The sequence below is a fragment of the Chrysemys picta genome, chromosome 20, assembly GCF_011386835.1.
Source record: "Chrysemys picta bellii isolate R12L10 chromosome 20, ASM1138683v2, whole genome shotgun sequence".
NCBI lineage: Eukaryota > Metazoa > Chordata > Testudines > Emydidae > Chrysemys > Chrysemys picta.
The window spans coordinates 17357853-17385559 of NC_088810.1; the positions used below are offsets into that span (position 1 = coordinate 17357853).

At 53.2% G+C, this 27707-nt stretch overlaps 1 protein-coding gene across 4 annotated transcripts in view; it reads right to left on the reverse strand.

Annotated features, from left to right (window-relative positions):
• RORC (RAR related orphan receptor C) overlaps positions 1–27707 on the reverse strand; it is a 69021-nt gene that overhangs the window by 23837 nt on the left and 17477 nt on the right. Inside the window, exon 2 of one of the 4 annotated variants that reach the window (XM_065573610.1) lies at positions 24412–24441. The exons of 1 other annotated variant lie outside the window; for it this stretch is intronic. In XM_065573610.1, the coding sequence (XP_065429682.1) occupies positions 24412–24441 (30 nt within the window). Of the gene's footprint in view, positions 1–18704; positions 18848–24411; positions 24500–27707 lie in introns of those variants that run through there. 2 more of the 4 variants (XM_005293706.5, XM_065573609.1) reach the window with 2 other exon arrangements.

The following is a 27707-nucleotide window of genomic DNA, read 5'->3' on the forward strand; positions in this document are numbered from 1 at the left end:
CCTACGGGGTTTTCGTGACCTACCAGCAAGCCAAGGCCATGGCCAGCAAAATAATCCTAGCCCCCTGGCCCGTGGATCTCACTGCATTTTGCATAAGGAGGGAATGCCTCAGATGGGGAAACTGAGGCACAGAGCATGGAAGAGACTTGCCCAAGGTCACACATTTGGATATAGAACCCATGAGTCTGGAGGCCCTGCCCCCTCCTGCTCTAACCACTAGGCACCGCTCCCCTCCCGGAGCTGGGAAGAGAACCCAGGAGTCCTGACTCCCAGCCCTCTGCCCCTCCTTTAGTCACTAGACCCTACTCCCCTCCCAGAGCAGGGAAGAGAACCCAGGAGTCCTGACTTCCAGCCGGCTGCTCTATTAACCCGCCCTGTGTATTTAATGTTGGTGTCGATTGCTTTAATTGCTGAAAACTAAGATTTACCTTCACACTCGAAGGCCGAAATTAAACTCCTAGACCTCAGATTTTGGTGTCCAACATGACCTGCTTTGCCAAGGAGCCAAAAAGCACACAGTTCAGTGCCTTTGCAAACCAGGCCCCTTGCACAGAGGTGGCTCGTTATGAAACGCGGGAGCCTCACTTGAGGGGTGGAAATGTCGACCTTGACACCCGAGCAGAATCTGTCAGAAGGGGGCAGAGCCAGGACTCCTGGGTTCCTTCCACAGGTCTGGGAACGGAATCTCGTGATTAGAGCAGGGGACTGGGAGTCAGGAGTCCTGGGTTCTACTGCCAGCGCTGGGAGAGAGGTCTCGTGGATACGGGAGTCAGGACTCCTGGGTCCCCTCCCTTGCGCCGCCGCTGACTTTGCCGTGTGACTTTGCACGAGTCACTGTGGCGGCGTGTGCCTCGGTTTCCCCCACCTGAAACGGGGGGGACGATAACCTTCAGCGGCGCAGCCTTAGCCATGGTTGCAGGGAGGGTGTCTGGCTGCCAGGGGAGCGTGGGCGTGGGGATGGGGGGTGTTACACGAGGCTCAGTTAATACCAGGTGACTGATGCGTCCTAACAAAATGTTACAGCACCAGGGCCAAGGCAGACTCGTAAAACAGAACTGAGCAACTCAGCAGCCCCGGAGGAAAACCAGGGGCAGGGCGGGGTGGAGGAGGGTTACCCTCCCCTCACTTGGCACCAACAGGAGCTGGCTTCCTTGCCAAGCTGAGTTGCAGGCTCTTCACAGGCAGGGGCATCCCTGCTGGTTTGCTGATAGAAAGCAGCCCCTGGCGCAGGGCCGGTGAAGTTTCGCGCCCTAGGCGAAACTTCCACCTTGCGCCCCCCTTCCCAGCCCTGCAGCAGCTCCCCGCCCCCCCCCCCGCCCTGAGGCGCCCCCCGCGACAGCTCCCCCCCGCCCTGAGGTGCCCCCCCCATGGCAGCTTCCCCCCCGCCCCTCCCCCAGGGGACCAGTGAGGCAGCTCCCCACCCCAGCTCACCTCTGCTCCGCCTCCTCCCCGAGCACGCCGCCCCCGCTCTAAATCTCCTCCCCTCCCAGGCTTGCGGCGCCAAACAGCTGATTGGTGCTGCAAGCCTGGGAGGCGGGAGAAGTGGAGCGGTGACCGCGCGTTCAGGGAGGAACGCTGTAAAAAAAAAAAATTGGGGGCACCGCTTTTTGGCGCCCCCAAATCTTGGCGGCCTAGGCAACCGCCTAGTTTGCCTTAATGGTAACACCGGCCCTGCCCTGGCAGAGTCAGGAATAGAACCCAGGAGTCCTGACCCTCCGCTCTCACCACCAGCCTGGACCAACCTTCCTTCCAGAGCCTGGAACCAAACCCAGCCCTCTTGCCTCTCTCTCCCAGCCCCCACCTCCAAAATCCTTTGCTCTACCCACTACACTCTCCTCTTTCCCAACTACCCCCCAACAGGCCTGTCCAATCTGTGTGCCCCGTTCCCCACCCAGCGCTAAAGAGCTGCCAATCTGAGGGCTGAGTGACTCCAACGGGGTTGGCTGCCTACTCAAATGCAGGGCCCGGCCCGGTTCAGAGAGGGCAGGTGCCCGTCTGCTGTTGTGGCCAGCTCCCTGCTTGCTGCCCACGTGGCACGGAGCCAGGGCAGGCCGGTAGCCCCGTCTCCCCGCTGCCCACGTCTGTGCACCTTCCGCCACCCCGTCTGCTCGCCACGGAGGGGCCCGAGTCAGACCTGCAAAGGGAGGCCGCGGCTGGAGCTTAGCCGCGGTGCTGGTACCGGCCGCGCGGCAGGAGGAGACGGCCTACCTGGAGCCAGGCGACACCGGGAGGGTCAGGCCTGGGACTCCCTACTGCCACGGGGAACTCACAGGCCTTCCTAGCCTCCCGACAGACCCCTCGGGGGAATTTAACTCTCAGAGGCCAGGGGCAGAGAATGGTAACGAAGCTAACGTGCGGTGACTTGAGTCCATTCTGTAGCGTGGGCGCAGAGGCTGTAGCAGGAAGGCAGCATGGCCTAATGGATAGAGTCCTGGAACGGGAATCCACCTACCCTGCATACACAGCTGTGACCGCAGCATGCAGAGAAAACCCCTGGGTTAGCTTTGATCTCGGCAGCTCAAATACCAGCAGCAGCGAAGCCCTGGACGCATGGGCTCACCGCTCGAGGGCGTCCCCAGGATTCCCAGCACCCTCACACAGTCTGTGCTGCTTCCCTGCCGTTGGCACTGGAGCCGGCTAGATCAAAGCTAGCAGGGGTATGCCTATACGGGCTGCAGTCACGCCTCTGACTGCAGCATAGACAGACTCTCAGACTCAAGAGATCTGGGGTCTATTCACAGCTCTACTGCTAGGTGACCTCGGGCAAGCAATTTCTCCTCCCCGTGCCTCAGTTTCCCCATCTGTAAAATGGGGCTAATGATCCTAACCTCCTCGGGAAAGGGCTTTGAGATGTACTAGTGAAGAGCTCTCTTATCTAGATAAGAGCATGGGGAGGGGTCTTTACCGTTTTCTCCCTGAAATCAGCAAAGACGACAGGCCGTGACCTAACGAGGCACCGTTTGCAACTCTGCCACCTGGCCTGGCCTTAGAAAGCAGCCTGCGATACCCTCGGGCAGATCTCTCCAGTGGTGCAGCCGCCCCGCTGACACCCATGTGCTCTCAGTATCACCAGGCTGGAGAGACAGGCAAAATGTTCTCCCTTGCACACAACGATGGGGACACCCGCGAGGAAGCATTGAGAGGTGGTTTTTTTTTTTACTTCTCTTGCTTGGCAAACAACTCGGTGCGTGGCTCGGGCCGGGTTGTTTGAGTAAAAGTGACTTATTGGACTGGGTTTGAGCATCCACAAGGGCAGGGTGACTTGTTAACACTTTCCCCACATTAATCAAACTGAAAACACCCGAGTATGAACTCCTGGCGATGTCAAGGCACACTCCACGCCCCCAACCAGTTACTCAGCTTTCTGGGTGTCTGCAGAACAAAGCAGCTCCCGAGATCTGGGGGCCCTGTGAGACCCACAGCTTCGAAAACAAGCCCACAGGGTCTAGACGTGGAGGCGGTGTCTCGGGCTGGGTTTCCCCCCCTACCCCCCAACTTAAAAAGAGTGGGGTTTTTTTTTTAGTTTAGGTTTGGAGATTGAGACAGAGCCTCAGACAGGTGTTGTTCTGGGGGGGCCAAACCGGTCAGGGCAGACAAGACGGGCTGCAGAAAAAAGTCAAATAGCCACCCCCCCCCCCCGTCTCCACTTGAGAGGGTAAGGAACCTCCCACGGGTCAGCTGTGCAAAAAAACCCACAAGTTTAGGGCTTGTGTTTACTCATAGCCCTGGCTACACGCAGCCTCTTTCACGGTCATACCCAGGGGCCCGGTCCTCCAAAAAGCACAGCTCCCATGCATCTGACGAAGTGGGCATTCACCCACGAAAGCTTCTGCTCCAATACATCTGTTAGTCTTAAAGGTGCCACAGGACCCTCTGTTGCTTTTTGCAGCTCCCATTCAGAGTCTCAAGTCCCCAGTTCCCACTGACCCGCTTACAGCCAGGTTTTCCAAGCAGCTGATTTTCCAAACCCCAATATACTGAGCACCTCTGAAAATCCGGCCTGTTATTTTGGTCTCTAAGTGGGCACTGAGCTGGTTTTAAATATCTGGCCCCCCAGGTGGGTCTCTCAACACCATTATTATTTCTTGAAAGTCTTTGTAACTGACAGTTTTGAAATAAAACTGCAGCGAAGCTAAAAGTTGAAATTTGAAAAAATAAATAAAAATCAACCCCCAAAACCGAACCACAAGCAGGATGTTGACGACGAAAAATGGAGAAAGTCCACTGAGACCCAGCTATATGCTATTGGTGTTATGCAAAAGGCACCCGGATACCATGGCAATGGGGTATATTAAGATAAAACAGGTTAGACCGGCAGGCAGGCAGATCGACTGATAGATAAGGTAGATAAACTAGATTAGACAGCCAGAGTTTAAAATAAAAGTTAAAGGTATGTTGAATCCAGATAAATTATGAATAAAGGGGAGATTGGGCATCATATTATAGTTGACAAATGACACAACATTAATATTCACTAAGGAGTCGATTGCCTGGCTCTATAAACTGGGCTAGTGTTGAAAAAAAATCAGGTCATTTGTTACCAAAAATAATCCTCATTCATCAACTAAATACGGTCTATAGGACTTTTGTTGTCTGTCTCAGTTTTGTCCCTGCTTAGGCAATGCAAGATTTAATATATATAAAATTAACAAACCAAGCGAAAGCTTTCTTTAAATTCACAACGGAAAACAGCTGAAATAAGAGGACAGCGTACAAACTTCCAAGAGAATTTTGCACATTAAAAAATGACGACACTTTACAGGGTTGTCCGCACTAGAAAGTTGTACCACTTTGGGGAAGAAGCTATCCCATAAGGTATCTTTATACCAGTATAACTGGACCCACACTAGGGGTTATACTGATATAACTATATCTGCAAGCAAGCAAATCGCACTCCAAACCAACGTAAATTATACTGGGACAATTCTGAAGTGTGGACCTGGGCTAAGAGGAGCAGCATGCTAGTTAGATTGCACATTTCTTAAGCTTCTGCTGTTAACAGAGGCAGCAAGATACTGCACTCAGCGGGGTCTACTTTCCATTGTGTATTTGACGCAGAGGTATTTTTATTTATCTAGGACGTGTGTCTGATCAATCCAGCATCTTGCTCTAAAGTTCAACCCTTCCTTTCTGTTCCTTTTACATGCAAAGGGAGCAGCACCGTTTTTACTCTTTGACAAAAGTCTCGGTTGTGCCTTTGCATCTGACGCTGTTTTACTGATTTCAAATAAAAACATTGTAGAATGATGCTGTTTCTCGTACTAAATTCAAGTTTCAACGCTGCAGGATCACGCATTTATTTTGGGGCAGATTCTCAAGTGGTCTGGCATCCGCAATAGGGGAGAGATTTCCCCAAAAGACCTCAACCAGAACCCAAAGCCAATAAAGCGAGGCTGACATCGCATCAGCTGAGGATCTGGCCCAAAGAATTTTTAAACACCCACTATACCCAAGAAAGATGTACATAGCTCAGAATAATTGACAGATCGTGTTGTTTTTCCATAGCCGTTGCTCAGAGGGTCTAAGAGTCGCTTCGGTTTGACTGTGAAACTTCATTATCAAACAGTTCATAATCTCTTATCATCAAAAAGCAATTGATGTTAAGCAAACCGATGTTTGAACACAATGGAGGATTCAAGAGCCGACAGATGTGTATCTTGCTAACCACCATAATGTGGTGTTTAATTAACACACGATAATTATTCTCTAAAGTCAAACTCATTTATGCTAAAATGAAAGCAATTGCATAACTGCGCACAAGATATGGATATGTTTAATTCTTAAATAAAGTGTTTTAATAATCAACATATTCTAATTAATACAACACTGCTTCACTACGGTTAAATTGACTGCATCTTTAGGAATCTCATTTTTCCTCTGAGTATTTCTTTTTATTTTGCATCTCAAACATTTTTTTTAAATTTACATTAAGCACTACACTAATTAGAACGATGTTTAGCATTGATACCAGCTGGATTTGAGTAGGACTTAATTAGTCTTTATAATTGAATTAAAAGGACCATTGGGACAGCTCCCCCCACTAACAGATCCTCAAATAGTCTGTGAAAATGAAATTTATTCACAACATAGCAAGTGGCTTTTATTAACAAAGTCAACTTTTTGCATTCTGCTGTGTTATTAAACAGCAACTGGTGGAGATATACATTCAGGATATTTTTGTACTGTCCAAAACCTAATTGTGATGTCCCCAAGTTTCCGATTGATGCAGATTTGAAATACTTCTTGGAAAGAAGCGAAAAGATTTTAAGTCTTATTTGTTCCATCTTATTGATTTTGGGATTTTGAACACATAGAAACATCTTCAGTCAGTTAAGGCGAGAGATGAATTGACCGAGATCAGAGGTTTATTTCAGTAACAGATTGAATCAGACACTAAAAAAAGAAACCCAAAAAGTTATGACATACAAAACCAGATTTTCATGGGCTCAGCTCCCGACGCTGAGACCTTGTTTGAAGATCTAGCCACTTAGTTTGGTGTCTAAATATTTTTGTGCCCGAAGTTTGTTTTATTTTGCTTCTGGATAGTAATCATTTGTGGCGGTGACTAATTAATTTTAGAGCCATTTTGCACGGGCATTTTTTTAAATTGTGGTTTAAACTGAAATAAATGATCATAATTAAATGGGTGCTGGGATCTTTTGGAAAATCCTGACCTTAGTCAATTTCAAAATAGGTAAGTTACCAATGGCCGGGCAAGACACACACACTAGGTCCCCTAGAGAGAGAATTCAGGTTGAGAATTCAGCAATCTCTAGGACCCGTCTCTAAAAAAGTTAATTTGTCTCTTTTATTACTGACTGACTTGCCTCGCTCTCTCTCTCTAGTGACTTGGAGTGATCAATCACTAAAGTATCTGAGCGCCTACCCGTCTGAGATCAGGAAGCTAAGCCCTCCACAGGATCAGGTCCCCAATTTGCTGAAAAGAATTCAGAACCATGCCAAAACATCAACAATCACTCTATGATTGACAGAACAAGGAGGAATGGTCTCAAGTTGCAGTGGGGGAGGTTTAGGTTGGATATTAAGAAAAACTTTTTCACTAGGAGGATGGTGAAGCACTGGAATGGGTTCCCTGGGGAGTGGTGGAATCTCCTTCCTTAGAGGTTTTTAAGGTCAGGCTTGACAAAGCCCTGGCTGGGATGATTTAGTTGGGAATTGGTCCTGCTTTGAGCAGGGATTGGACTAGATGACCTCCTGAGGTCCCTTCCAACCCTGATATTCTATGATTCTATTATTCTATGCTCAAACCCCTTACTGCAAATGCATTTTTCCCCCGCCCTCCCAGCCTCCACACTCACAGAAAACTATAATTGTGCCACAGATCCTAGCCAGGCTGACTCCCCCTATCACAGGATCGGGCTGTGGTAGCTAAAGTTTGCATAGAGTTCACGTCAGAAAGGACCATTATGATCCTCTATTCTAGTTTGACCTTTTGCATCACTTTCAGAAACAATGAGGAGTCCGGTGGCACCTTAAAGACTCAACCTTATCTTTTAGAAGGGCATCCAGTCTTGATCTGAGAATTTCCACAAGACAGAGAATCCACCACAGCCCTGGGTAAACTGATCCAATGGTTAGTTACCCTCCCTGCTAAAAATGTGCACTTATTTCTAGTCTGAATTTGTCTAGCTTCAGTTTCCAGACACTGGATTTAATTCTGCTTTTTTCTGCTAGATTAACCAACCATCTACGATCAAAAATCTTTTCCCCAGGTTGTCCATAATCAAGATACCTCTTAACCTTCTCTTGGATAAATGAAATACCGGTAGATTGAGCTTCTTCAGTCTCTCTCTCTCTCTCAGGCACGTTTTCCAGAGTTCAGCCCATTCTTGTAGATCTACTCCTTACTCTTACACTATAACCCTGCTATTTCATTTCCCCCTTTCTCAATCAGCAGATCTAATCAATCCTCTAAATCATTTGGTCACCAGACCTTAAATCATTTCACTAGATCCCAGGGGACTCCGATTCTAGAAGTCACATCATCACGTCCTCTGTGTGTAATATAAAGAAATAATAATAACCCCTAGCTCTTACCTAGCACTTTTCATCCATAGACCTCAACGCATTTTATATCGGAGGAGAGAATAGAATTATTTCCTGTTTGCAGAGGTAAAATCATGCATCAAAAATAAATTTGTCTGCAAGCACATTTGGATTCTGGTGGGGCTAGAGGTCTAGTCTGGTCTAGCCCAAATCGCTACCATTTCTAAGAAAGAAAGAAAGATCTGCTTGCAGAACTATTCCTTGTAAATCTTTTGTAGCCCATCTTCATCCAATTCCTACCGTGTCTGATTTGAACATGGCTTCTCCTGTAAGAGCTGTCGCTCTGGATCTTACTGGAAATATCCATGTAGTTGGAGATGAAATTTGACAAAATATGCGCTCCCATCAAAGAGACAACTGTGAAATTTCACTTGCTGCTACGAACCCCACTCCTCTTTGTCCCACCCTGACAACTGACAGGCTTTGGGAAAAAACACTGAGTATGTCTCTGAATACGGCATCACTAATTGAAATGTGGGAATGGAAAAGAGATGTATTTTAAAAGCAGTTTCAGGTTTAAGAACCCAGCGCATCAATATAGTCTCTGAAACCTCAGCTCTTGCTACCACCCTTTATTTTTCTCTCTATCTGTATCTGTTTATCACCTCCTTTCAAAGCAAAACTCTCCCCCGATGAATACACTTTCATTATATTCTCAGTGCCTCAGATAAGAGGCTTGAACATCACTGACAAGGAAACTACATTTTGCCCAAGAGTTAAATATATTTGCGTTAACTGATCACAGGAGATGAAATCACTTTCGCAAATCAGTTCAAACTACGTTATTACAACTGCTTTCACTACAGAACAACATTTCAAATACCCTGATTCGGGGCACGGCTAGACGGCTAGCTAGTTTAGTCACTTCTATATATTGCCTTTAGGAAACTACAATGGTTATTGGGATTCACAACATTAAGAGAAAACCACACAACAAAGAAGATGCAGTCTGGGAACCCGTTATCCTAAGAGCTTTGAATTCTTAGATCAGTGGAAATTCTACCAGAGCTAAGGCAGAATTCAGCTGTATCTACTTCTTGGGTTACACACGCGCTAAACCACACCACAAACGCTACAATCCCCAGGCAGAAAACATGTGGCATGGCTTCACCATGATGGGTTCCTCAAAACTCAGATCATCTTTGTGTTCTGTCTCGGTACCCCACCTAGTACCATGGTGACTGGGTGCCTGGGTGCAACCACAATACACATAATTATAAAGATTGCAAAACGTCTTCAGTGGAAGTTGAAGGCACTCAGTGCTATGCAGAATCAGGCCCTAACCTCAGAGTTCCAGTTCTACCTGCCTTATCAATAACTTTAAAAAAAATCATATTTTTAAATTTAAATTAAAGACAGGTTCATTTTTTTTTTAAGTGAACTATTTAAAAAATAAATTTGCACCTACGTTAAGACCTACGCTCATTATAATCTACTAAAATCATTTCAGTGAAATGCAGAAAATAATATTAAGCAGTAAGCAGCTGCCAAATTTTAAAGAAAGTCAAACCACTGAACTCGTGTAAGTTACCGGCTAAGCGCCTGCAACCAGAGTTTGAAGTAGTTCTACATCAGCTTTTGACAACAGCCACCTCTGGAGCACAGGCAGAGAGAACACTTCCATCATTTCAGTTTATTCAGCTAATTCAATGGCTAGTTCATTCAAAGTTAAGAAACCAACTGAGAGCTGACAAAGCAGGAAAGCTTGTTTTTCTCTTTTCCAATCTATGAATAAAAGCGAAGATGTGAGAGGACAAACTCTATTAGTTCTAAAATCTTCCAGGAAAATCAGTTAGTTTGAAATACAAAACATGTTTTGATTCACTTATTTTTGTTTCTTATGAATCCAGCACATGAAAGGTATTTTGATTTAACTAACTTAAAAAAATGGAAAACGCTGCTTTTATGCAGTTTTGTTTGAATTGCAATTTCCATCCATATACAGCTTGATACAAATCATGAATAAAAAATTAAACACATACAGTAAATGAGAAAAGAAGAACAGGAGTACTTGTGGCACCTTAGAGACTAACAAATTTATTAGAGCATAAGCTTTCGTGGACTACAGCCCACTTCTTCGGATGCATAGAGTTCCATTCTATATGCATCCGAAGAAGTGGGCTGTAGTCCACGAAAGCTTATGCTCTAATAAATTTGTTAGTCTCTAAGGTGCCACAAGTACTCCTGTTCTTCTTTTTGCGGATACAGACTAACACGGCTGCTACTCTGAAACCTGTCAGTAAATGAGAAAGGCATCATTCACCATTTTCTAACATCATAAAAAAGTAAAAATTTGAATAAAAGTAAGTTAAGTGCTATAAATAAATTGCTTAAATAAATGTGTGTAGACATAGTGTAGCCTCCTGGTTAGCTAAAACAGCACCAAATTTAGTGTGAAGGCTATATTCGGTTGCAAAGCAACATGCTTTAATGGTTACTAACCAATGAGATCAATTTTTCTTTAGGAAGATAATTGAAAGGGACAAACACAAAGCACAATTAAACTTGATTATTTAAATTAAGGTTTCCTATTTGCTGATTTAAACCATGCTCAAATAAATTTGTTAGTCTCTAAGGTGCCACAAATACTCCTGTTCTTTTTGCTGATACAGACTAACACGGCTGCAACTCTGAAACCTATGATTAAAAGTGGTGATTTAAATCGCTTCTCTTTAAACCAATCCACCCTGATGTCTCCCCATTTTCTACACACGCAACAAGCAAAACCTCAAAGCGATTCTATTGAAACTATACGAGTACCTGGGACACACTTAGAAACATTATTATGAGTCGCAATATTTTTCTTTCTGGTAACACAAAATATGAATCGAAAAAACCCCCAACACATCTTGAAGCAAAGGATTTGGGTCAGATCCTCAGAGTGTATAAAGCAGGTTGTTACCTTGACTTCAACGGAACAACACTGATCTACACCAGCTAAGGATTTGGCCTGTTGTTTCTCAAAAGGCTCTTGGAAAGAAAAAAGGGTCTGAAATTTCCTATTGCAAATTTACAGAGATCCTGTAAGTCGCTGTATCTAGGGCAAGCCAAGGTCAGGTCTGTGACTGGGGGAGTGGGCTTTGAGGTTTTTTATTTTTAAATTCATCAACTCTAAAAACACACAAATTACTGGAGCAGACAATTATTAATTGGAATGGTTTTTAAGAGAAGAATGAAGTGGGCTGAGAGCCCAGCAGAGGTATTGGGTGAGTAATAGGGGATATTAAATGTAGGGGAGCAGAAACTGATAAGCTAATTTTTCTCATATACTATCTGTACTCAGGACCCCCAGTTATAGATCTGGACCCAGTTGTGCTGGGCGCTGTACAGACACAGAATAAACATTTTAATCCCTTTGCTTGGTGGGTTGATTTTATGTCTGTGGTTCCGACAGTAGCACATTTGCTCTGCCCAGGTGTATACAACACACACGAGAAGATTAGGGGGAAGAAAACAAGAACAAAACACTAAACCAGATTTTCTGAGGGGCCCCCTCTCCGCAGTGCAGTGATATTCTCCTGGGATGCTGCTGGGGGCTGAAGCGGAAATTGGAAATTGCTGGGAACATCTAACAGCCCAGGAGCCTAACGGAAGGCCTGGCCAAAGCCCTGGAGAGAGTGGACTGCAGGAGGCTCAGTGGGGTCTCCCTGCCTTTGGCCTCTAGGAATCTCCGGTTTCGGGCTGCTCATTGCCCTTGGAGTCCCAGCCGACAGGTGACGGCTCAGGGGAGAGGTGTGTGAGACTCAGGGGAGGCAGCAGCTGTTTAAGAGCCCGGATAGATGGAAGGGTATAGGCTAAACTGGGGACATCTGACCCTTTCCATCACCCACTTCCCCACGGGGAGCGGAATCCACAGGGTGGAATTTGGAGGCAAGGACAACAAACAATACTGGGTGATTCTCCACGGCTTTTCCCTGGGAAGCTGGGTGTTATCTGCATGGAGACATGGACGCATGCAGGGGCAACCTCCCCCAGGGCCCAGGAATAGAACCCAGGTGTCCTGGTCCCGGGACAGCAGGGTCTGAAAAGCAGCCCACAGTTGTTATTAGGGCCCTCTCTGCTTGGGGTTGCTGCTCCCACGCCCTCAGACGACTTCAGGAAACCATCTCCTGCCACCCACAGACACACGCGGTGGAGTGGGGCGAGTTATGTCATCAAAGGAACGGCAACGGGCGAGGGTGGGCCTGGAACCGGTTTTGACGGCAAGTGGCAGAGGGACACAGGAGATTCCCACAACAGCCGGGCAGGCAGACGGGCGGGGAGGAAGACTGCATTGGTGAATAGGGCTCCGATCCCACACTAGCGAAACCAGCCCAGGCCAGATCCTCAGCTGGCGTAAACAGGGGCAGTTCAAACGAATTTAACCCAGCTATGGAGATGGGGGAATCTGGCCGTAGTTTTGCCGCTGTTTTCAGGGGGAGGAGGTTCAAATCCACAGGGCTCCACTGCCTTAGAAGACACTGCACCTCCCTGCAAAGGGGAATCTGGCTACTGACTGCTGAACATTGCTAGCCACAAACCAAGGAAGGAAGGAGCCCATTGGGCTGATAATCAGAGATTTCTACAGCGCTTGCTTTGCCCTTCCTGGCCAGCGCAGTTAAAGGCGCTGACACATCTGACTGCCCCAGCCTGGGAGCAGCGCATGAACTGAGCAAAGGGGAGGTGAACAGAAAGCCAGACCACAGAGTCCCTCCGCAGATCAAAAAAAACCTTAATCAGCAACTTTCCCTCCACCTCTTCAGCACTAACCTGTACGTGTGGCATCGAATGCAGAAAACCCACAACCTTCCCCTCCCGCCCCGCGGTTCCGTTTTGCCTGCTGCCAGGGCCCTCCACGGGCAGTGGCTGCAAGGGGGTGAGGGGCAAAGGGTCTCCAGCTCAGGTGGGCTGAGCCAAGTCAGAGCTGGGGTGTCTGGTTGAACCCGGAGCCGAGAGAAAGCCCAGCCCCATCTTGACTTCTACAAGGGGCCGGAAAGCTGTTGGTGGCTGGCTGGGGTGGGCTCTTTTGAAGGAACTGTTCAGAAAGTTGTTTAAACGAAACTCCCCGTGAGCTAGTCTGAGCCGAAGGCATTAACGCAAATTCTAAACCCAGCCGAATTTCCATGCCGGGAGCGAGCGCAGACCCAAGAGGACGTGTGTGTGTGTGTGTATGTGAGGTTTCATGATCTGGGCACAGCACTGGAAGCCAGGACTCCTGGGTTCTATTCCCTGCTATGCCCCCGACTTGCTATGCAACCTTGGGCGAATCACTTCCCCGAGCAGTGCCTCCGTTTCCCCTTCCACACTTTGCCTGTTTCGTCTATTTAAAATTATTCAAAAGTTTTTTCTCTTACTTAATTGGCCTCTCAGAGTTGGTAAGACAACTCCCACCTTTTCACGCTCTCTGTATGTGTATATATATATCTCCTCAATATTTGTTCCAGTCTATGCATCTGAAGAAGTGGGCTGTAGCCCACGAAAGCTTATGCTCAAATAAATGTGTCAGTCTCTAAGATACAGACTAACACGGCTGCTACTCTGAAACCTATTTAAAGACTGTGAGCTCTTCGGGCAGGGTCTGTCTCTCTCTGTGTTCATGGAGCACCTACCACAATGTGGCCCAGATCTTGACTGGGGCCGTGAGATGCTATTGAAATATAAATAAATCATAATCATAGGTGGGGAAGTGGGACAAGGTTACAGGTTTCCCAGGACCAATGCACTCTACAGAGTATTTGCAGCCCGAAGAGAGGTCAGCGCTGTATACGTGGGGCAAAGAGGAACAAAGACATCCACCCTCCCCAAAGGAGTTAAATTGTTCCAAACCCCTAAATTCGTCTGCTTTTGTTGTTGTTGTTGTTTTAAACCTTTAGAAACACAAACCAACATTTCCCTCTGTCATGCACAAGAAACAGTTTTCAGGGCCGGGGCAAGGATGTGACAAATTGCCAAGCTAGCGAGATCACAAACATTGGTCAGATCCACATGGGTGCAGGGGTCCCCCAGCACAGATCCAACTGCAGGATTGGGACTTCAAGTACCTGGGGGTTGAACTGCTCAAGGTCGCTGCCAGAGGATTGTCGTGTCGGGGCGTTTCTGAGCTCAGTCGAGGGCTGAAGGAATAGGACTGCAGTCTCAGCGGTGTCTACACTAGCTCTAGGTGGGCCATTCCTTTATCTATTTTAGCTTCGTTAATTTCTTTTTGGATATTTTTATTGTACCTTGTCGATTTTAGGGTCTGCTAAAAGCCTGTGAGAGGGGCGTGACATCGGACACTCCATAAAATTTCCCTGGGGTTTTAAATTAGACCATTTGTCCCACTCGCACAGGGGCGAAAATGGAACAACGTGTTGGACCAGAACCCCACTGTCGTAAATGGACGCAGTTCCTTTGACGTCAACGGGCCACCTCCCCAGCCGGTTCCACTGACGTCAATGGAACAGATCCTCAACCTGAGTAAAATAGCACAGCTCCATTGACGTCAATGGGCCAGCCCCTTACCTGGTGGCAATCCGCATCGCCCCATTGACACGAACGGGGCAGAGCCCAGCTAATGGGACTTAGACGGAGCGACACCGATTCACATCGGCCCAGCATCTGGCCTAGTGAGACTAAAACGTCCCTGAAGAGTCAGTGACGTAAGAACAGGCTGGGAGCCTGGGTGGGAATTCAAAGGTTCTGTGGGTGAGGAGATCTTTGTTCCCCTGGGGCCAAAGGCCCGATTCTTTCAGGGCGGGTGGCGGGAGGGTGAGATCTCCAATACTGGGCCTAGACTCAGCCTCAGGGCAGGAAGCAGGGAGTGCCCCTCTGAACTATGGGGGGGTCCCGGTTCAAACAGGGTGGCGAGCCGAACCACAGAACGAAGGGAAGAGAAGCAGGATCCCCGGTAGCTGGGGGCTAGCATGCACAGCAGGGAAATGGATTCAGTGCCCCGATAGGGGCTTGCCCTGTCTCTGTTATCTATGGGTTACTTCCTTCCGGGATGAGCTCACTGGAGTTACCAGGGTGAGAGGGAATTATCTGGCTCGAGGAGCCTAAGCTCGGGATTTGCATAAGGAGCTGCCTAAATTCTTGGGAAATTCAACGGAGAGGTTGGGGTGGTTAGGGTCCTGCTCTGGAACTTGAGGGAGCTGGGCTCAATTCCTGGCTCTCCCAGAGTCTCCCTGGGCGACCGTGTGGACAGGTTGCTAGGCCGAGGTTTTCAAAGGTGGCTTCTGGTTTTCTGGGCCCCACTTGAGACACCGTAAAGGGACTGATTTTCAGACAGTGCTGAGCCCCCACCCCCCTGGAAATCAGCGCCCTTTGAGGCCGGCAAAGTCAGGTACCCGAATGCTGAAAACGTTGGCCTCAGTCTCGCCCCCGCCCCCCAGGCTTTCCACCTCCCCCACACCATGTCCTTGTGTCTGTGCGCCCCCCACCAGGTCCTCGCGTCTGCACCCCCCCAGCTTCCTACACATTCCCCCACACACATCAGGTCCTTGCGTTTGTGCGCCCCCCCCCCCCCCCCCCCCGCTTCTCACACACCCTCCCCCCGGCCAGGTCCTCACATCTGCATCCCCCCCAGCTTCCCACATCCCCACCACACCAGGTCCTCGCATCTGCGCCCGCCCCCACCCCCCCGCTTCCCACACCGCTCCCCCCACACCGGGTCCTCGTGTCTATGCCCCCCCCCAACTTCGCACATAGCCTGCCCCCCCCCCGCTTCCTATACGTTCCCCCCCCCCCACACCAGGTCCCCGTGTCTGTGCCCGCCCCCCAGCTTCCCACATGCCTCACTGAGACACTGATTCCTCGCACCTGCCCCCCCCCCCCACTTTCCAACTCCCCAATGCCAGGTGCCCCCCCTCTGACACTGGCTCCTCACACCCCTCCCTCAGGTTTCCCACCTCCCCAGGTGCCTGCACCCACCCTCTCAGCTTCCCACAGCCTTCGCCAGACCCAACTCCTCACCTCCCCAGCTTCTGATCCCCCTGACACTGAGTCCTTGCACCTTTGTGCCCCCCCCAGGCTACCCACCCCCCTTTCCAGGTCCTCATGCCCTCATGCCTGTGCCCTCTCTGCTTCCCACAAGCCCATTTCCTCACGCCCCCCATTTCCTCACGCCCCCCTCAGATCCTCCCTCCATCACCCTGTTGGACACTGGGTCCTCATGCCTGCCCCCCCCAGCTCCCCGCATGGCTCCCCCCAGCCATACCAGCTCCTTGTGCCCCCTCATCAACCCCAGTCTCTCTAAAATCTAGCCCTGCTCCCAGCCATGGGTTGCTGGCTCAGCACCGGGCATCAGCTAGGAGCACAAGCAGGACGGCAATCGCGCTGGTTCTGTCCTTGTCCACTTTCTCCGGGCCTTTCGGCCTGTTCGTTAGCCGACAAGGAGCTGTGCCACAGCGCACGGGGCCGGGGGGGGCCGGGGATTCGTCCGTCACTGCTCGGAGCCGGGAGAAAGCTGCGAGGCCTGCAGAAGCCAGCTTAAGAGCTGGGCTCCCCGCCTCGCCCTCAATACTTCTGCGGGCTGATCTACACCCTCCTGTTCCACAGCCGGGGGTGACATGCATGTAATTGACACACATCCCTTTGAAGGGGGGGAAACGGGACCGGAAGCCAATCCGCGTTGAAAAGGAAAAGGGAAAGGAGGGGTGTATCAACACAATAGAAACTCCGCTGTATGGGGCAGCTTTAGACAGGTTCAGCTGCTGTGATGCGCCCTGTCCCCCCCCCCCATACACACACATACATACACACACGAACAAAGACAGACACACACACGAAACCAAAGACATTATCTATCGCAACCTAGACACACACATACACACACACACACATTCTGTATCAGGACACACAGAGACAAGGTCCCCGCACATATTAAAAAAAGACACAGACAGACCCACACAGTCATATTATATATCAAAACACAGACAGGTACAAACAAAAGCAAAGACATGCACAAACACACACACAATTAATCCAGACACACACACAAAAAGACACACACATATAAAAAAGACAAAGACAGACACACACACAAGACACTTCTCACACCCCCGCCCCCCATGAAAAGCAGGCTCCCCTTGCTAACGTGCAGCTCCAAGCTCACAGACCAGCTGTTCCAACCCATCTGCAAACCCCAGGGAGGGTCCATAGCTCCCTGCCTTGGGAAGTCCTCGGGAACCCACGTGGGCTGTGATGTTGGCATGGCTCTTTCGGAACGGAGAGGAGAGGAGAGGACATCCCAGTTTGGGAAACCGTTTACATTCCGCCTTCCAAATGCCAGCTTCAGAACCCGACGGGCCGGCTCCTGTTCTCCGCATCAATGCGGAGTGACCCCACCGATGGCCAGAACATTTACACGGCGGGGGTGACTGAGATCAGCATCCGGTTTGCGGGGGGAAATCAGGCCATGGGGGACGTGGTCGCAATGACAGACAGGGGGCTTGTCAAACAGCCAGCTGGGCAGTGCGGAACGGCATAGAAGCGGTAGCCTCCAAGCCTGCCGTCCATGCCTCAGCCCTAGAGAGAGAGGGGAGCTCAATCTCCATGGTCCATTTGGATCTCGACCCCTCCGGGATGCAAATGACCCAGAAGCCCCTAGACATCTGGCCAGAGCCCTGCCACTCAGTCAGCGCACCATTCCCTAGCATGCACATCAGCAAACAGACTCGGCACCCACATGTATCCGACACCCTGAGCTGCTCTGAAAAGCTGCATTCAGATGGGTAGAAGCCGGACTTCAGCCCCCCAAGCCAGGCCTTCCCCACCTGAAGGAAGATTTTGGATGGGAATCGTACATAGCACCTTCCATCCGAGGGGCAGGAAACGGCCTGCCAATGCAAATCGACTCAGCCTCGCAATAACCCCCCAGCGAGCTGGGCGGACTTTTATCACCATTTTACAGATGGGGAAACTGAGGCGCGGACAGGGGTTGTGATTGTTCAAGGTCCCACAGTGAGCGAGCGGCAGAACCAGGGACAGAACCCAGGTGACTTGACTCCCTGGCCCCACTCTGCTCCAACCACTAACTCCTACTCCTCTCCCAGAGCCAAGGACAGAACCCAGGTGTCCTAACTTCCAGACTCCACTGTCTAACTCACTAACTGCTAGACCGTACTTCCCTCCCAGAGCAAGGAACAAGGGGCCAAGATTTCCAAAAATAATTACTGATTCGGGGAGCCCCTTAAAGGAGCCTGATCTACATGGGGCAGCTGTCCTGAATGGTCTCCGTCTGGCCCCGTCACAGTGTCTCAAGTCAGGCTTCCAAAATCACTAGCCCCCTTGGACAATCTTGGCCCAGGAGACTTGACTGCCACCCGTCTGCTACATACCAAACCCCACACCTTCCTAGAGAGGGGCAAGAGAAACCCAGAGTCCTGACTCTCACATCCCAGCTCTAACCACCAGACCCCGCTCCCCGCTAGAGCAGGGCACGAGAAGCCAGGAGTCCTGACCGCCAATCTCCCCTGCTCTAACCACTAGACCCCGCTCCCCGCTAGAGCAGGGCACGAGAAGCCAGGCGTCCCGCCTGCCAGCCCTGTGCCGTAACCCCCCCTCGCCGCCACAGGCAGGCAGACAGGGCTGCGTCCGTGCCACACATGTTCAGCTCAGAGCCCTCCAGCTCGCTGCTCCAGGTGGCCCTTTATCTCCCATCTCCCCCCAAAACCACCCACCTCTCATGGTGCCGGCGGCGCGAGCGGCTCTGCGGGGCGGCTTCGGCTGGGGAGGACACCGGCAGCACCTGCCTATGGCTGCCAGATGGGGAACTCAGCGCGGGGCCCGGGGTGCCATGCTCTGCCCAGGGCTGCTTGCATTTGAAAGCAGACTCGCCAGCACAGGTGGCTTTGCAAGACCGGTTGACAGGCGTCCCCCCCGGCCAATCAGGGCCCCCGCCATGCACTGGGGCTAACCAATGGCAACTGACTGGAAAGTTCCAAAGCCACAAGCCACAAGAGGCCGAGTTTCCATTGCTGAGTTCGAAGGGCTGAGGGAGAGGGGGGCGGCATGGCTGGGGGTTCGAGCCCTGGGCCCGGCCAGCCCGTGCTTCTCTGGCAAGAGCCCGTGACTCTCTCCTGCATTAAAACCTGTGCCCCCTTCTCCAGCACAGGGCTCTTTCCGACACACTCGCAGCGCCCCGGGCGGTGGGTCGGCACCAGCAGTGCTTGATTTGTAATGAAAGAGATGCCGGGGCTCTAGGGGGACCAGATTACATGAACAAAATATCGGGACACGTGGGGGGGGGGCAGGTCCGGAGTGCCGCCGAAGCAAAAAAAAATAAAATAAAAATAAAAGCCCCGAGCCAGAATGTCGGGATAACTGGCATCCTGACCATACATCCGTTGGGATGCGGGACAGACGACTGAATATCGGGACGGTCCCGATTTTATCGGGACGTCTGGTCACCCTACGGGGCTCAAGCAAATATTTTACCTTCATAACTGAACCGCCAGGCCCAGAGGCGCCGGGGCTCTGAACCGCCAGGCCCAGAGGCGCCGGGGCTCAGCCCTGGCAAACTCTGGCACAAATTAAGCACTGGGCACCAGGCTCCCCATTTCAAAACCAGGGAAACTGAGGCGCTGCACAAAGTGTGTGTGTGTGTGGGGGGGGTGACTTGCCCTGCAACAAGTCGGGTCAAGCTACGATCAGAGGCCAGGTATTCCGGGCTTCTTCCGGCTTTTCCCTCTCAAGCCTCTCTAGACTCCGTCCCTTGTACAGAGCAGGGAAAAGGGTGCAGGAGCCCTGACTCCACGCTGCTGGCGCTACCCACTAGCCCCCCACTCTCTGCCCAGAGCTGGCAAGAGACAAATCCAGGAGTTCTGGTTCCCAGCTGCCCTATTTTAATCACTTCCCTTCCAGGGCTGAGAAGAGAACCCAGGAGTGCTGGCTCCTGGCAGCGTGCTCTAACCACTAGGACGCACTCCCTTCCCAGAGTCAGGAGCAGAACCCAGGCGCCTCAATCCCTCAGTGAATTTAACTAAGTCTTTTTTATATCATAGAAGATTAGGGTTGGAAGGGACCTCAGGAGGTCATCTAGTCCAAACCCTTGCTCAAAGCAAGACCAACCCCAACTAAATCGTGTGTGTATATAGATACACGCATCTTCCTCCCCCCCCCCCCCCCACTAACTTCTGGTGTCATTTTGGGACCTGCTTTCCCTCCAGTCACAACCCAGAGGGCAGAATCATCAACTTCGCTCCCAGGGCCCCAGCTTGGCCATGTGGTGAGTTGTTAGCTGCCACCGATCGGCAGGGTGGGAGGACGTGGAGGCCGGCGGGGCCACAGCGAGCGGCCGTGCGGTTTGTGTGCCGTCTTGGTAACCCACGTGCGGATCGAGCCCAAGGCGTGAGACACAACAGCACTTCAGCTCTGCATCCCAGAGCCTCAGTGACACAGGGAAAACCAACCCCCCGACGTGAACGGCAGCACTGCATCCGCCCTGTCTACAGCACCCTGCAGCCCAGCACACTTCAGGAACTCTGGGCGTGTGACGGCGCTGCAATGCGGCCACCTCTGGTGTGGAACGTGGCAGCCGTTCAACACAACAGTGTGGGACAAGGGAACTGAGAAGAATTTTGTATGCAAGGGAATATTAGCGAGGCCGAATGGAATGAACTAGGGTTTTATAGATGGGGGCGGGGGGGAGGAAGATGCCAGAGGTTAATGTGGGTTTTACTGGGTGCGAGGCAAATCTATACCGCTATTGGTCCAAACGGGGTAACCAAAAAAATACTAAATACAATCCCAGCCCTTTAAAATCCCTCCAGTTCTCTCCTAGTGAATTACACTGAGTTCCGGGGCCACAGCTCTTTATCTACCGATCCTCTCCATGCTGCTCATGCTTCCCCAGCGTCGCCGCCTGGCATACACAGAGCACTGATCCTGGCCGGGCCATGGCACGGTGCAGGTATCAAGTCAGCACGTCTAACCCTGGAGCGCCGGCGACACAGGAAACGCCGCGCACTCACGTCAACAGACCCAGGCCCGGCCACTTCCCCGGCAAGCTCAGGGCAAGTGGAGACTCCGCGAGGCACCAGAGCCGCCATCAGGGGGCGGCAGGGAGATGACAGACGGCAGACTAAGCAACGGCAACCGTCTCTGCTCTGCTCTAACAAGGTCCGTCCAAGGAGAAGCATTAGTGCCTTCAGCTGCTGGGAGGCCTACATCATCCTGTTTTACAGGTGGGGAGATGGCGCTTCAGAGACCAGGATAACACAGCAAGTCCCAGGCAGAGCTGGGAATAGAACCCAGGAGTCCTGATTCTCAGTATCCTCTGCTATAACCACTAGACCGCACTCCCTTCCTACAACCAGGACTAGAACCCAGGAGTCCTGACTCATAGTACCCTCTGCTATAACCACTAGACCACACTCCCTTCCTACAACTGGCACTAGAACCCAGGAGTCCTGACTCATAGTACCCTCTGCTATAACCACTAGACCACACTCCCTTCCTACAACCGGCACTAGAACCCAGGAGTCCTGCCGCCCAGCCCCTTCAGCTGACCGCTAGGCAGTGCTGCCTCCCTGATGGTGTGCATGGCGAAGCTCAGTGCACACCCGCCGTGCGCCTGGCTGCAGGGGAAGGGCTGGGCTGAGGGAGGGCGCTCGCACACCTGCAGTGGAAACCCTTGTGGTTTGCCCTGCACCTGCACAGAAAGGTTTCCGGCCAGTTCCCAACCCCAGCGCCAGGGGCCCGATGCATTGGCAGGGCGTGCAGCTCCCGGGGGCACAGACGCCTGCTGTCTCTGAAGAGCAGCAAAGCAGGCCCTGGCCGAGGGGCACCCCACAACAATACACGTCTCCTGAAATGCCTAGGCCCTGCAGGGGGTGAGATGGGCGCCTATGGCTCACCAAGTCCTTTGGTCTCTCAGCTCAGGGTCCTCGTCCTGGGGGAGGTGCAGGGAGGGGTCCCCTAGGAGCCAGATGGGACCTGGCCCCCCTCAGCTCACGGAAGCAGGGCTCGAACTGGAGAGGCGGCAGGTTCTCCAGCCCCATGACAACCCCCTGCGCCAGCCAGGGCCCTGCTAACGCCCGCCCTCACTCACCCCCTCCCAGGCACAACGCAGACACCAACGGAGCCGCGCAGCCCGCTGGGAAGGGCTCAGCTAATACAACGCCCACTGCCTTGGCATGGTCCCCATCCCCCCAGCCAGATCCCCACCCCCCCGGGACCCTCCTGAGGAAGTGGCCTGCACCTCCCCCCTCCAGCTCAGCCCTGGGGGGGCAGCTGTGCTTTAGTTCTCTCCCTGTGGCAAGGTGGGGGAAGGGGGACCAGCCTCTGCAGCAGGTGGGCTGGGGAGAGAGCCCCCCCCCCCCCTCCAGACTTCCTTCTCCCCCCCACCCCGGCCTCAGGAGCATTCACACCTCGGGACGAGTTAACCGCAGCGCTGTGAAAACCAAACCTGCCGCTCACCGCAGCGCCTGCCTTTGCCCTGCCTTTGCCTCGCCCCCCCACCCCCCACCGTGCACGGCAGGGGCTCTGGCTGAGAGGGAGCCCCCAGGCAGAGCCAGGGAGAAACGGCCCCCCTCCCCTCCCGCTGCCAGGCACAACTAGGCCCAGCCAGCCCCAGCAGCAGGGGGTTAAACAGGGCAGCCCGCGGAGAAAAGGAAAGGCAGGGGCTGCAGACAGGCAGGCACCCAGACCTGGAGCTTGCCAAGGCAGGGCTGGCTCTGAGCACCTCAGGGCTGGCTAGCCACAGCTTGCCCTGAGCGCCCAGTCTAAGCCAGTGGCGAGGCCAGGAGTGGGTGCAGGACGGAGGCTTTAGTCTTCAGGGGCAAGTTGTTGCAGTCACCAGGGCCTGCCACTAGGGGGTGAAACAACCATTGGCACTAAGACCCCGTAGCTGGGTGTGCGTTAAGACCCCACAGCTGGTTGCACCCTTAATCTCCCTCCTTGTGGGTTGAGACCCTCCATCTGCCACTCTGCCAGCTAACACCACAATACCCCTGAGCAGGCACCGAACCCACAGCCCCCTCGTTCCGAACACACGAGCCTCAGCTGCAGCTCATCTGGTAGCCCAGAGGCAGCGGCCGACGCAACCTCTTTGCATAATCCAGCCACCAGAGGGAGACAGAGCACACCAGACGATACTCTAACGATGGCAACTCCCATGCTTCAGGCATTCAGGGTCAGGAAGGAATCGCTGGATGGCATCACAGGGCTGGACACGTGGCCTTTCTGTGCGGCACCAAGCGCTGGCTGCTGCTGCAGGGTTTGGCAGGCACAGATGCCAGAGAAATCTGGCATGCAAGAGACTTGTGAAGCCGATATTGCAAGGATGGTGTTTACCCAACCCTGTTTGGAAATATCCCCAGCGTTGTCCCCATTTTCGTCGGCCCAGCCAAAGAGACATTGGAACAGCAAATACAGGAGGAGCTGGGTGTAATACATGCAAGATCTATCCACTCCTCTTGTGAGCGAGGGGGGGGGCAGTGTCTAGGTTCTTGGCCTCCGTCCTGCTTCTCCCGACAGCTCCCGCCTGTGGCCCAACACACCGGCTCATCAAAGCTGGGACAAGACTGTTCCACCACCTGCTAACAATCTCGCCCCTCCCGCGTGGGGCAGTTCCTAAAGACCCACGCTCAGCACTGGCACCCCCTGCGTGGGGAGGAACCTGGGGCACTCTGGACCAACGTCCCACTTCCGCTTTGATTAGTTTGTGTCGGCCGAGCTCATTGGACCGCTCCATTTTCACCAACCGCTCCCAAGGTGCCACCCTCCCCTCCCCCTCTATGTCAACCCTCTCCCCCTCCTCCCCCCCCCCCCCCCCCCCCCGCGAGGCCCAGCAGCAATCCAAGCCAGCAGGTGGGTTTTACAGCCCTGAGACAAAGCCGGCTGCTAAGTGGCAAGCGAGTTTCAGTGGTAACTCTACCCTGCTGTCACAAAGGGTGAACAGACGGCAGGAGCCCGTTTCAGGCGCGCGCTGGCTGCATCTACATTGCGAGAAGGGGCCACAGACTAATATCAACCAGCTATTGAGATCCTGGGTATTACAAGACTCTATAATTAATTAACCAACCTCTCCCTTGCTTATTAGCCCTTTATAAACAGAACCGTAGTCATGAGCAAAGAACTGCCCAACTCCCGAGAGTCAGCCAGGTATCACTGTCTGCACTGTACAGGAGGGAAACTGAGGCACGGTGCGGGTGCCTGGCTTGATTTCAGCAATATCAGGAGTCCTAGTCCCCCTTGCTCAGCCCACTAGGCCACGCTGCCTCTGCTACAGCACATCCCCACGTGAGCCGAGAGGGTCTAGGCTGTGCTGGGCTTTGCAGATCTCCCTTGTGCCCCAATTAGGGGCAGGGCCCGAGATCCCCATTGGGGCAGGACGCCTGGGACAGTGCAAAGGGGGAGAGGGCCGTTGGCGGGAACTGTACTTACATGTGTGCGTCTTCTTCATGGCGATCGGGCCTGCAACCAAGAGAGAGACGGGGTGAGACGGCAGCAGCAGCAGGACCCCTGCAGGCATCCCCCCCAAGAGCTTGCCACCTCTCCCAAATGGCTACTGAAGCTGCATGGGGAAATTGAAGCACCAAGAGGGCCCATCAGCACCTTAGAATAGAACCCAGGGGACTGATTACCAGTCCTCCCAGCCTCCATTTCCCCTCAACTAACCCACCAGCCACCACTCCCCTCCCAGAGCTGGGAATAGAACCCAGGAGTCCTGGCTCTCAGCCCCCTGCTTTAACCACTAACCCCTCCAGGAGAAATGCTCTACAACCCATTCCCCACCCCAATTTATCCAGCACCTCCTGCTTTGAGTGCAAATGCCCCAGGGGCCAGGCCTCACTGCAGACCTTACAGCAGAGACCAGTCAGAGCATTGGGGAACGACCCACACGCAGCGCTCGATGTGTCAAAACAATATTATTATCACTGTTTGCACTGGGGTAGTGCCGAGGTGTCTCATTCGTGACCCAAGTCCCCACGGTGCTAGGCGCTGTACATTATTGATTAGGTGTATTATGGTAGCACCCAGGAGCCCCAGTCACAAACCAGGCTCCCCCGGCGCCAGGCGCTGTACAAACCCAGAACAAAGACGGCCCCCGCCCCAACGAACTGACAATCTAAACGCAAGACCAGCCAGCTGGGGGAGCGCAGCGAGCACCCCCCGCTCAGGCTGGGGGGCCGGGCTCGCAGCATGGCCGCAGGCCAGAGCCGGCAGAGGAGTTCTGAAGGTGTAAGGAGGGCCGTGCGGGAGGAGATGAGCTCGTTTTGCGGACGTTCGCAGCGAGCTCCTCCCAGGCGCATGGGGCAGCACGGGAGAGAGCGCCAAGGGGCTGGTGTGAAAACGGACCAGGTGGGTGCTGGAGGCTGGGACCATGGGCTGAGCGGAGGGGGGAGCGAATGCGGGATGGCAGGGAGGGAGGGGACAGGCTGCCAAGGGCCTGGAAGGGCAGCCAAGCAGCTTGTGGTGGACGGGGCAGCCAGAGGAGGGAAGCAGAGAGGGAGCTGAGATGGGAAAGCCCCAGGCTCGGAGGACGAGGCTTGCAGCGGCCTGCATGCACCAAGGCCAGAGAGGAGGGGGGCAGGGGGGTGCCACAAGACACCGAGGGCCGGGGCGAGCCAAGAGGAAAGACCGGAGCTTTTCATTATTCAGTGGGAGCCATCGCTTATTGATTGATCTCTCCCCATAAGCACACACCCAATACCCTGATTAATAACTCAGTGACTGGGTAGGCATTATCAGACTGATTAATAATTAACTCAGTAATAAACTATGCCGCACTGTTCCAGGCGGGACGGTAGCGGATCTCAGAAACCCCCTGTATTCACACAGTCGTTAGGGGGCAAGCTTGGGAATCGGGAGACCCGGGTTCAAGTCCCTGCTCTTCCATAAACTTCCTGCGTGACTTTGGGCAACTCACTTAGCTTCTCCGTGCCTCAGTTTCCCCCTGGACAATGAGCCTAACCGCACTGTCTTGCCTCCCAGGGGGGCTGTGAGGATGAAGCACTTGGTTACTAAGATAAGGGGGGGCAGGTAAGTACCTTAGATAGACGGGAGTGCACAGGAGTGGATGGACAGACAGACAGATGATGGTGTGTGGAGATGGATGGACAGATAGATAGGGTTATAGGTATAGATGGGTAGACAGATGCGGTGCATGGGGATGGACAGACAGGTGGGGGTAGGCATATAGATGGAGAGACTGCATGGGGATGGATAGGTGAAGCTGTATGGGAAGACAGTCAGACAGGAGGAGATGCATCAGGATGGACAGAGGGGGTGTATGGGGATGGACGGCTCGTTTTCTCTTAGGGCAGGGCGGAGGGGGACGTAATCAGGCAGGGACAACCTGCTCGGTCAGCCAGCTTCCCCGGGGACTGGAGAGATGCTAAAGCCACACAGAAAGGCTTTGTGCTCCCAGCCAGCAGCGGGCATCGAGGGCACTCTGTGGGGCAGAAATCCTGCTGCCTGCCTGCGTGGGACTGGACGGATTCTGGGGGCACCTGAGAGATGGTGACAGAGGCATCAGCATCGACACCCCTTGGTCTCGCACATCTGCTGGAGGGGCTCCGAGGGCGCTACAAAACATGGGGCAGGATCAGCGCCCCCCCCCACCCCCCCGACATGCCCAAGGTCACAATAAGTCTGGCAAAGCTGGGAATGGAACCCAGGAGTCCTGACTCCCAGTCCCACTGCTCTAACCACTGGGCCCCACTCCCTCCCGCTGCAGGACTTGCAGTGGGCACTCCCCGGGGCTTCTGGCTCCTGGCAGGGCCAGGCCTGCGATGCTCTAGGACCCTGCGGGGTCAGTTCTACTAGGAATCATGTGGGGCAGAGCCTGCCTGCGCCCCACAGCACCTGGACCCGGGCAGCACGATACCTCGTGCCCCCTGGGACTGAGCCACAGAGACGCAGCACCCACCCCGTCAGCCTCCCACAGCACCCACCCCCCTCCTCTCCCCTCCTCCATGCTTTGTAATTTACTTAGAGAGTTTCCACTTCCCCTCCCACTCCAGGAACCAAGGTACATCCCAGAGCTGGGGGACAGGGGTAGGACTGGGATAGCGGGTGGGGGCTGGGATTGAGGGGGCATCAGCAGACCTAGAGAGCCCACAGCTGGGACAGTGGGAGAAACATCTCAATCCCGACCCGCAGCCCCCTCCTATTCCAGCCCTGCCCCCTCCCGCTCTGCCAGTGCCCCTCAATCCCGACCCGCAGCCCCCTGCTAGCCCAGCCCCCCAACTCTGCCCATGCCCCTCACTCCCGACCCACAGCCCCTGCTAGCCCAGCCCTGCCCCCTCCCACTCTGCCCATGCCCCTCAATCCCGACCCACAGCCCCCTCCTATCCTAGCCCTGCCCCCCAGCTCTGCCCATGCCCCTCAATCCCGACCCGCAGCCCCCTGCTAGCCCAGCCCTGCCCCCCAGCTCTGCCCATGCCCCTCAATCCCAATCCGCAGCCCCCTGCTAGCCCAGCCCTGCCCCCCGCAGCTCCTGTCAGTGCCCCTCAATCCTGACCCGCAGCCCCCTACTATCCTAGCCCTGCCCCCCAGCTCTGCCTGTACCCCTCAATCCCAACCCACAGCCCCCTCCTATCCTAGCCCTGTCCCCCAGCTCTGCCCATGCCCCTCAATCCCAACCCACAGCCCCCCCTATCCTAGCCCTGCCCCCCAGCTCTGCCTGTGCCCCTCAATCCCAACCCACAGCCCCCTCCTATCCTAGCCCTGTCCCC